The following is an 11,136-nucleotide window of genomic DNA, read 5'->3' as shown; positions in this document are numbered from 1 at the left end:
ATCAATTTCTAATTGTCTATTTCTCTCGCGAAGACTTTTAACTTCAACTTCCAATTCTTCATTCTTTTTGCGAAATTGAAGATTTTTCTTTTCAAGATTTTCGCGTCTTCTCTCCAGATCTGAGGCAACAGCAAAAGAATCTTTTCCAGCCTGCGAAAAGAAATACAAAATATTAATATGGAAAGATATTTTGAGTTATAACAATAAAAAAGTAAAAAGATAAAAGTATACCAGACTATTGAGATAATGCAAGAAGTCGGGAGTCACTGATCTAGAAACTCCGCGAAGAGAGTTATCACCATCCAGTAAAGGGACATCACAAAGGGTAGCGAGAGCTTTTCAGGTATTTGCGAATTGGCTATCTCCCATCCCTTGTAGAGAATCAGAAAAGAGGCCGGAAAGCTTAGCCATAGAAGATTCAGGTGGAGAATCTTCAGTGGCAGCAAGATCATCGTTATCTTCATCACCCTTATCACTTTCAGAACTTTCGTTAGGAAGAACATTTGAAGGAGAAGGAGAACGAACTTTTCTTTTCTTTGGAGGAGGACCAGTTGATTTTTCCCTGCGAAGAGTACCTTTACCTTCATCACCAATCTTTGCAGCATCAACAAATTCTTCTACTTCAGCAATAACCTTCACACACAGATAGAAATAAGAAATGGAAGCATGGAAGTAACAGTACTATTTAAAGTCATGAGAGAAAATCTCTTACTTCATCTGTGTATGAGCGAAGAGCTAACAGAGTACTAGATTTCCCAGTCCTGTTATAACTATCCTTTAGTTTTTGGATCTGCGAAATGTTGCAAGAGTTAGCGAACAGAATAGTAAAAAATCAATAAAGAAATATAAAATGAGTTAAAGAGTATAAATATACCTATTTCTCCTTCTCGGTCCAGGAGAAAACCCAAGGTTGATATGCAGCGAGATTCGCAGGAAGAACGTTTGATCCAGCAATGTAAGGACCCTTTAGCATTAAAGGAAACACACACCATTTGTCATCTTTGGATTGACGAGGAGTTGTATTTTTACCAGAATGCCATTCAATATCTTGCATAAGAATTTTGGCTTCATCAATGTTATCTTTCCTTCTTAATCGAATACCCCAGCGAGTATTCTCCTTCTTCATGGAGATAAGTTCGTAGTTTTCAAAGAAATTCGCCACTGTATATTTCTCAGCAACTATCTCTAGGTCTGCGAATTTTGGATCCCTAAGTTCTGTGGAGTAAAGAGATCCTCTACCAGCACCACAATTAGCGAACTCTAGCATCAGACGGATGCAGTCCCCACTTAGTTGGAAAATGGCTCGCGAAAATCTCGGATGAGCGAGAATTTCATAAAATAAAGGAATGTCTGGGTTATAAAGAGGAATAGGGAGACCTGCGAGAAGTTGACCTAGCGAAATTATGATTGATTGATTATCACAATTTTGATTGGAGAAAAGCTTGACAGAAAGAATTGATTTAGCATTCACACCAGGACTGGGGGAGAGTAAAAGACCTTTATTAGCAAGATATTTTTGGACATCTTGTAGATTTTTCTCATATCTATGACCACTTGGATCCATATTTAAATACAGAGTATGGGAATGTATAGAAAGTAAAAGAATTGAAGGAAGAAAAAATTACAGCAGCAGAATTTGCAGAAGAATGACAGAGTTGCAGAGATGAGAGAATAAAAATAGAAGAGAAAGTCAAAAGAAAAGTGGAAAGAGGGGGGGAGAAGAGTATATAAAGAAAATTTACTTCTCGAAGAAATAAACACCATTAAGACGAAGAGACGTGAGCGGTTGAAAGGTAGTTGTTACAGAAGACGTGTCAAGAAATAAATGGAAGAGAGAGTACGTGTGATAAATGTGGAATATGAAAAGATAAGAAGTTGCGGCATTTCTCACATCATTCTCTACTTTGCAGAGAAGATATGAGAAGAGGCAAGATGTAGGATCAGAATCTCGCAACAATTATGTCTCAGCGAAATTATCAATGGTATTGCACAATAGCGTCGCAGAACAATTTCAGAAACGACGTCAGTAAGGATCATGAGAAAGATGTGATAGTCTTGCGAAAATTAGAGAGCTTGGGAAATTAATATTTGTAAGGTTGCGAGAATGTCGCAAAACATATCCGAAAATAAAGGACAGATTAGTTGTCATCCACTATGCATTTCCTTATAAATAGTCATTCGAGTTGTAAAGGAGGGAGAGATCTTTTTTGAGTAAGAAACAAGTAAATAGGAGAGAGAAAGTTCAGAGCAGATATCATTCTTGACTTCTTTATCTTTCTTGTAAGAACATTCAAAAATTAATCAATAAAATTAAGAGTATAAACCTAAAAATGAGTTGATCAACAATGAAATCATATGAGGGGTGTAGTGTAGGATTTCCTGCAACTACAATCCCATGGCCAAGATGAATTTATACAAAAGCCGCCAACACAAGGGTCACAGATTCCTCATGCCTTCCACCAAAAGGTTAGTTGAATTTCCCTGGCGACCTCTTCATATTTTTACTCTTTCGATTTTACTCTTGTCTGTCACCATCTCATGCTTACCCCGCAACAATGCCACTGTTACGTGTTAAGCAGGGGACTTAATGTTGATGGTGGTTTTTAGCTTAGGGTTAAAATCGTAAAACCTTGTATCTGACGTCACCCTACAAGGAAACGGTGTCGTGAGTTCTAACATCTCCACCGGCGTATTTATTGAGCCATTCAATATATTTACATGAAATTTATCCAGACTGGCGAATGTAGCAACCATCCCAAACACTCTGTAAATTTCGGCCCTTCGCCAATGCAAGACTCGCTGAGTACCTTCATGTGTTGTGTTCCCCGGCAGAACCCTTAATATCGGTATGGCATGACGGATTTATGTTCACTCGCAGCGGAGTAGCATGAACCTCCAAGTACCAAAGTTAAGGCCATCGCACGAAATACTCAGACGGAAAGCATACTGCATTTTGTAGATAAGGATTTTTATGGCAGCATACAAAATCCAGCCGATTAGTGTGATAACTCAAAAAAAAACTCATAAACCTGACTAATTTGCAAAATTAGGGTTTCGCGCCTCGCGCAGTACACTAGACCCCGTTGGTCGAAAAACTATACTTAGCCAAAATAAGGCGATTAAATCCGCCACAACGCACTGGAAGTGTGACCACGCCCTAGCTTGACGGCCCCATTTCCCATCGACCAATTAGGTCGCTTTAAATCCGCCACACTCACACCGAAGTGTAGCCACTCCCATGCCTGGTCGGCCCTCTTACATTAACCATTCAGGTTACCTTAAACTCGCCACAATGATGAAAAGAAGGAAACCGCGCTGGATTGCCGCAAAGCCAATTGGTTTCCTAAAAAAACGCACACGCCAAGCACACATGCCAGATGCACATGCCAAACGCGCCAAACATGGCCACTCGCCCCATGCAACGTGCTACATAGGCTAATTAGGGTTTCGACAAGCCAAACCCTAAGCCAGATTTCCACACCGACGTGCCAAGGTTTCAATGGCTATGGCTACACAGCCGCGCCGAAGGCATGCACGAGCCATGCCAGCCACTGGCATGCCACCGTGTCGCGTCCACCGGCATGCCACCATGCACTACTGCCACTTCGACTAGCCAAAACGAGCCTAGCATCACATATGTTATTTACCTACGGCAAGCCTCTCAATTCTAAACTTGCCACACGTATCAAAGTGCTATATGTTTTCCACGAAAACACTAGAGACATCAAAATATGTCACAAACTTGGGGATACTCATCAGGGTATTGGTCTGGCGGTTTACAGCAGGCGGCGTGCAATACGCCCGTTACAGAAAGTGTCATAAAGCGGGGCGGTTAGTAATGGCAAGAAATAATGGTGTAAACGTATCCTTCATTATGGGAACATAAATTCCAGGCGTTACCCGTTACTCCCTTCTTCCACCACTCAATCATTTCCACTTCCCACGAGACCAGGGTACATTTTGCTGCAACTTGTATAAATAGGTCTCACCTATTTCCCACCAAACAACAAGTTTTGGTAAGGAGAACAATACCACATCAAGAAATCATCTGATAGATTTCATTCAACTATCCAGTTCAACTTTCTGATACAAGTCACAAAACACCCACACTTCCAGAATCAACTACTTTGGTCTCAACACTTTCTTCGCTTCCCTCCTTAAGACCAGCCCTTCTCCTTCACTTTGTGACCGAAGCAAGCCTGGAACGGCCATTTCTTGGTTTAGGCCAGGATTGTACAGATTGATTTCTCGAATCAAAAGTACTCTCGTGCAGTACATTGTTTAGGGTTTAGACTCGTTTCTCACCCAAACACACGAAATTACCGAAAACAGCAGAAACTGTTTTCACCCACAAACACATGTATATGAGAAATAAAATATAGGCAATTAAGGATAGTAGAGGAAAGTGGGTATAGGGAAATGAGAAGGTAGTTGAAATCATCACGTGCCATTTCAAAGATATGGCTACTACATCTAGCCCCGATACTAAGAGCAACATCCTAGAAGATGTTCAACCAATCATAACTGAGAAGAAAAATGAGATGCTGACCGAGCACCTATTATTGAGGAAATAAATAATGTAGTCTTTTCTACGGAGCCTGAAAAGGCGCCAGGACCAGATGGATTCACTCCGAGATTCTTCCAGATGAAGTAGTGCAACTGGAAGTTTTTAACATGGTGGAGAGCTTTTTCACTTCAGGTTTCATACTAAGAGAGATAAATACTACTTTCATCACTGTTATACCCAAGTTAGAGTACCCTCAAGAAGCCAGTGACTATAGACCCATTAGCCTAAGCACTATCGTATACAAAATCATGTCAAAATTCTTAGCCAATAGACTAAAAAATCTTCTACCATAATCTCCCCTTACTAAGAAACTTTCATTCAAATGAGACATATCTCAGACAATGTTTTCATAGCGCATGAGATGATACATACCATGAGGGCTCAAAGAGGTAATGAATTACTTATGGGTCTCAAGATAGATATGTCGAAGGCGTTCGACAGAGTGGAGTGGAATTTCTTAGGAAAGATTCTGGATAAATTAGGTTTTAGCAACCATTGGTATAAGTTAGTACACCAATGCATCGGTACTGTCTCGGCTTTCTTTCTCTTGAATGGAGTGCCTTGTGAGCAGTTTAACCAATCTAGAGGGCTGAGGCAAGGTGAACTATTATCTCCCTACTTTTTTATCATATGCATGGAGATGTTGTCTAGATCCATCTCAAAAGTTGAGGATCTGAACCTCATCCATGGGATAAAGGTGAGACAAAATTCCCAGCTTTATCGCACCTTTTGTTTACGGACGACCTGCTGGTTTTCAGTAAAGCTAGTAAGGCTGAGAGTGAGAGCATCTTGAAAGTGCTGAGTGATTTTAGCTTGGCTTCTGGCCATCTCATAAACATGGAGAAGTCCAGTATTTTGTTTAGCCAAAACTCTCATCAGAACACTATGATTCTATGAATGAGGTCATAAGCACATTAGGTGTGAACAGAATATCTCTTAGTGATAAGTATTTAGGTTCTCCCTTGTTTACACACATATCCAAAATCAAGTTGTGTCAGTTTATCTTGGGCAGAATTGGGAAGGGGGGGGATTTGAAGGAGTGGAAAGGAAAACATTTTTCTTGTGCAGAAAAAGGAGTCATGATACAAGCATCATCGTCGATGGTGCCGATGTATCAGATGAATTTTTTTAGAGTGCCAGTTGCAGTGACTGACAGCATTGATAAAATGCAGAGAGAATTTTTTTGGGGTAAGAATGAAAATGGAAAGAAAGGGGTGTATCTAAAGTCTTGGACCGGAGTTTGTAAACCAAAGAATATAGGAGGAATGCGATTTTTGAACTTAAGAGAGTTTACTTTTGAAAGAACTCAATTGCTTGTGGAGGTCAATTTTCAAAAACAAGTACTTCCCAGAGACAAGTCTGTTGAACACTAAATACTAGTGCTCTGACAGAGATTCGTGGATATGGAAGAACCTGATGAAGGAAGTGGGAAAAATAAGAGAGAATACTGAATGGATGGTGGGGAATAGAAAAACTATTAGAATATGTGAGGTATACAAGTCAGCAACAATAACTGGTAGAGCCACTGCAATACATCCATAAGATCACTTATGTGAAGGAAATAATGGTAAAGGATGGAGAATAGTGGATTTGGGGTGATTAGAAGATGGTGATGTATCTTGACCCACAAGTCAGGCAGCAGATTACAGGGATTAAGATAAACATGAGTAAAAGGGATTAAATAAGATGGAAATCGGAGAAGAATGAGAAATTCACAATTAAGTCCTTGTACAAGAAAATTATGCGTAGGGGTCAACAGGAAGATATGGAGCTGAAACAATTTTGGAGAATGAATACAATTCCAAGATTTTAGACATTTATCTGGAAGTGTGTCCATTCCATTGTACATTTGTATGAGATACTTGCAAGAATTCTACCTCACATTAACAAGATCTGTCCACTATGTGGAAAGCAGGATGAAATCTTAACCCATATCTTTTTAAACTGACGATTTCATTCTTAAAGTTCTTAGTCATATGGGTGTTAGACTCACGGTCTATACTAACAATCAGACTGACTTTCACTGTTGGTTTCAGGACTGGTTTTATAGAGGCAGGGTGGATAGGTTACATGACATAGAATGGGCAGACATCCTGGAAATCACGTGTTGGGAGATTTGGAAGTGCAGGTGTGATTTATTTTTTAGGAAAGTAAAAACTAATTAACCCATGAAGAGTAGGTTTTAACATTACCAATATGGTAAGCTGCTCCAGGAGGATTAAGAAGGACGAAACTTTGAACTCTGAAGTACAATTTATATATAATTTAAAACCCCTAGCTACTAACTTATTAGTTGTTAAGATAAATATAACCTTAAGGGTCAGTAGTAGCGGCATGGAGGGAGGAATAGGTCTAATATTGTCTGATCATGCAAGAAACATCTCCAAGGCTAGATGCAAACACTTTGAAGCAGTCACAGAGGAATATCTAGAGGATGAAGCAACTTCCAGGACAACCCAGTTGGCACATCAACTAAACCACTCGTAGATCGAAGTTTAAGGTGACAATGTGAAAGTCTTTGAAGCTATTAAGATCAGGCTAGGAGAAACAGAGAAGAACATACAAATGATGCACATAGGAAGAAACAAAAATTTTATATTATGTATTAGGAATCTTAAGAAACTCGGTCTGGTTCCAGAATCTGAAAACTTCATGGTAAAAAAGTTAGACGAAGTCTGTCTTGAGCATAATCGTTTGCAGTGGGATGAGTCACTTACTAACTCTTTTTTGGTGAAACTCTTACAGGAGGGTAGAGCAACAAACTATGAAATGTATATCCAGTGGGATGAGTCACTTACTAACTCCTTTTTGGTGAAACTCTTACAGGTTGGTAAAGCAACAAACTATGAAATTACTAACTCCTTTTTGGTGAAACTCTTACAGGTTGGTAAAGCAACAAACTATGAAATGTATATCGAGAGTTGAACTTGGTTTATTTAAAAAAAAAAAGAAATTACTAGTTCCTACTTTCACCTTCCATTTTCAAAAGAGTGCAGGGGTTTGTTGAGCACGGTCCTAAAAATACTTCCATTGAATCTTTCTATGTATGTGCTTAGTAAAACAAATGTGATTTAAGGCAAATATGTTGAGAAATTTTAATGACTTGGAATTTTATTAATAAATGCTATGTGGAAGATGAGATAGCGAGACAAAGCACATGAGATGAGGTTGAGGCTGAGATGTGAGAGCTAGGTCACATTAAGGCTGCTTACCTTCCTCTCATCGGCATCTTGTGATTCAAAATTTAATACATTTAGTCGATCAAAGGACCATAGCATTAACTACAACAGCCTGTAGTCATTTAAGAGAGAGACCCTTTGTATTAATAATCCCTTCAAAATTCATTAACAAAAACCATTTTGTTAGATCGCAAATATGTAATCTAATCATTAAATCCTCATTTTTCCCATTCATTTTTGTGCGTTTATGGAATATGAGAAATTACTTTAAAGAGTTCGCCAATGAGGAAAGGGTGTAGTTAAAGGATAAGAATATATTGCATGCAATGCAAGTTTTAAAAGAAAGTATAGCAAAGGTAGCAAATATATGACGATGGGAAGAGTTGAAAAGAGTAAAAACGGTATAGGTGGTTCTAAGTTCTACCGTCAATAGAATATCAAATTTTTTATCATCCATGTCTCTTTCATGAAGTAGAGAAATTTTGATACGATGTCTCTTTTGAGTCTTTGACCCCATGAGTCCATGAAAGCGATTGGAAGTTTAAACAAACCTCATCATGCTTAGACTTGACAAAAACACAAAACAAAATTATCGTTCAAAATCAAAACCTCCTTTTTCGCTTTCATGGAAAATGAGAATATTCTGAAAATTTTGTGGAGGAATTCCTTGTCTTGCTAGCTAGGTCCCTCTTAGAAACCAAGTTTAAGAACACCCATGAACAAGGATTCAGACAAATTCACAGGAATACTGATCAAACAGACCTTTGGGAGTGAAGTGTAAATAACAATCTCAAGATAATTATAAAAGAGAATAGAACTGCAATTTTACAGGAACAGGGAGAGAGAGATTGAAACCCCTCTCTTTGCTTGCAAATTCTTCTACTACTGTATTGAATCCTTTTCAAAACACAGGTCTAACGACTAACTGATTCTAAGCACAAACACCAAATGTTCAAACGTTAGGAGATGAGTGAACCACCTTATTTTGTCTTCCACCACCGCCAAGCCAAAGCAATGTCCTTCTAGCAAAAGATGGCAAATTCGACTGCGAATCCAAACTATTCCGGCTTCCTACTTCTTCATCATCTAATTCACTGACACAGTGATCCCATCTTCCCATGTCGATCTCTGAACTAGTCCTGCTGCTAGTATTGTTGTTGTTATTATTATTATTATTATGTTGCTTCATCTTTAACTCATCAGCAACATTTGAACGTCCCAGCGCAAACCTAAACGAAGAGGCCCTTCTAGAAGAATCGCCAATCGATGATGGCTTTTCTTTCTTTGTTCTAAGCCATATTTTTGAGATTGAAAAGCTTTCATTCTTGCTCCTTTGCACTGAATTTTCCTTGAATATCTTTTTATTGTTGACATCATGAATTTCAGTGTTCTTCAATGGTTCAAATCCTTTAAATCCTTCTCTACATGAATTACCATCACATTCTGACATGGTAGACCTATAACCTGGCTTCATTTGCTTCTTACTGGTGTCTTTTCTTGCAAGAGGTCTAATAGAAACCTGCAGAGCTGAAGTTTCATCCATCACATACTCGAAAGACCCCATCGAGAAACACCTCCTAGAATCAATCTTACTGTTATTAGTAGTACTCGTGCTACCTTCTCCTCCTCCTCCTACAACAACATCCACATTCCTAAACTTCCCAAGCTTGACAGAAACAACTTTTTCATCCAGCCGAACCGACCCAACGACGGGAACCACATCGTCTTTCACGAGTATCTCACTGAATTTCTTGGAAATATTATTACAAGAAGCCCCTGATTCGTTTTCTCTATGAATACCCAAGTTGGAACTTGTTCTTCCTTCAACAGAAGTAGTAATAGCAGTTGCATCTCTATGATCTGTTGATATTTCTCTGGAACTCTCACTACCAGATTCAAGAACATAAACAAGTGGAGAACAATTATCGCTCGGAGAGAAATCAGGAAGTAAACTGCCTCTACATAGTGGACAAGTAGAGTGAGATAAAAGCCATGTATCAATGCATTCAAGATGAAAAGCATGACTACATTTTGGTAGTAATCTAAGTTTATCATCATCTTCGAATTCACATAAACAAACAGCACAATCAAATGGATATTTCTTGATACCCATTATAGCATTATAAAAGAAAACAGGAAGTGTGTCTATATAAGATTGATCCACACCAGCATCGTGTAGATGAAACAGTTGTTGTAGTTGTCCTTGTAGAGCTGTTACATTGTCTGAATCTTCAGGGTCTCTAATGGTGGGTCTAAACAGAAATCTAACTAGAAGATGAAGTAAACCAGATATAAAAAAGATAACTGCAAGAATGATGATTATAAGTAAAACACTGGGACTAATTTTGTTTCCTACATCAAAACTATTATTAGTAACAAGAACTGGCGGAGGTGGGCTTGAAGATGTAGTAGTTGATTCAGAAAGAAGAAGAAATGGTTGTTGAGATGGAGAAAGGACATGCCTATGAGAAAAAACCCACTTCATTTTTGTAATCATAAAGCTTCAAAAAAAAAAAAAAAACTCACCAAGGTTGAAGCTTTAGATCTGATGATTCAATGAAAAAACCAGCTATTTGTTTCTAAAGAAGAAAAACCAAAACCAAACAAAAAAGAGGAGAGCATTTTTCTTTTTTTCTTTTATATATCATGTGAGGGTAACACTTTGTTTGCAGGCTTTTTGATTGAGACTCTTTGAGATTTTACTGCAAAAGGAGTCCTGTTAAGTCAAATGTAATGAAGGTTGAAGAAGAGACAGACAATAATTAAAGGAAATGGAGAAAATTTTGAATCAAATTAAGGATTTGTTTTTGGTAGAGAAATTAATGGAATGCCAGAGGGGTTAGACAGAGAGTCTATAGTTGGTAATAAAATCAGACTAGATTGTGCACTGTATACCTGTATAGTTAATGTAAAAACAACTTTCATCTATGAGTAAAAACCTTACATGAAAATGTAATTTCTAAAAAAATATCAAGAAAAATCAGAAGTAATCAGAAACATAAAATTCAAATCTGAAACCAGAAAAATAAACCCATGCTTGTTTGACCTTAAAGAAACAAGTTTGCATCAAATCCAATGCTCATTTAATTCTCTCTTTTTTAAAAAGATTTTTATAAAATAGAACCAAAATTTGTTAAAATACTTTTTTTTTGTTTGATAAATCACCTTAAACTCATCATTTTTTTGTTTCTCTCTGATGCACTTCTTCTTCTATTCGAAAATTCTTTTGTTTGGATTTTTTTGAGTTGTTAGTATTTTCTATAAGTTTTTTTCCATCTCTCTGGTATCCAGACAGTACAGCGAGCACTGCATATTATGATGAGTAATGAATCTGATGATGGTCAAAGTAGATAAGATAAAAAGTTGTGGGGTTTGAGAAGAAGGTTCTTC

General features: G+C 37.9%; 1 protein-coding gene across 1 annotated transcript; it reads right to left on the bottom strand.

Moving 5' to 3' along the window:
- Positions 1 to 8,517: 8,517 nt before the first annotated feature.
- Positions 8,518 to 10,720, bottom strand: LOC113297793 (RING-H2 finger protein ATL13-like). The gene has a single exon (XM_026546368.1). The coding sequence runs from the start codon at positions 10,241 to 10,243 to the stop codon at positions 8,699 to 8,701; it is 1,545 nt and encodes a 514-aa protein (XP_026402153.1). The 5' UTR covers positions 10,244 to 10,720; the 3' UTR covers positions 8,518 to 8,698.
- Between the last annotated feature and the right edge of the window lie 416 nt (positions 10,721 to 11,136).

Source organism: Papaver somniferum, chromosome 7, assembly GCF_003573695.1.
Source record: "Papaver somniferum cultivar HN1 chromosome 7, ASM357369v1, whole genome shotgun sequence".
In the NCBI taxonomy this organism is placed as follows: domain Eukaryota; kingdom Viridiplantae; phylum Streptophyta; class Magnoliopsida; order Ranunculales; family Papaveraceae; genus Papaver; species Papaver somniferum.
Note: the sequence above shows the minus strand (reverse complement) of the source record. Positions and strands in the feature narration are given on the sequence as shown.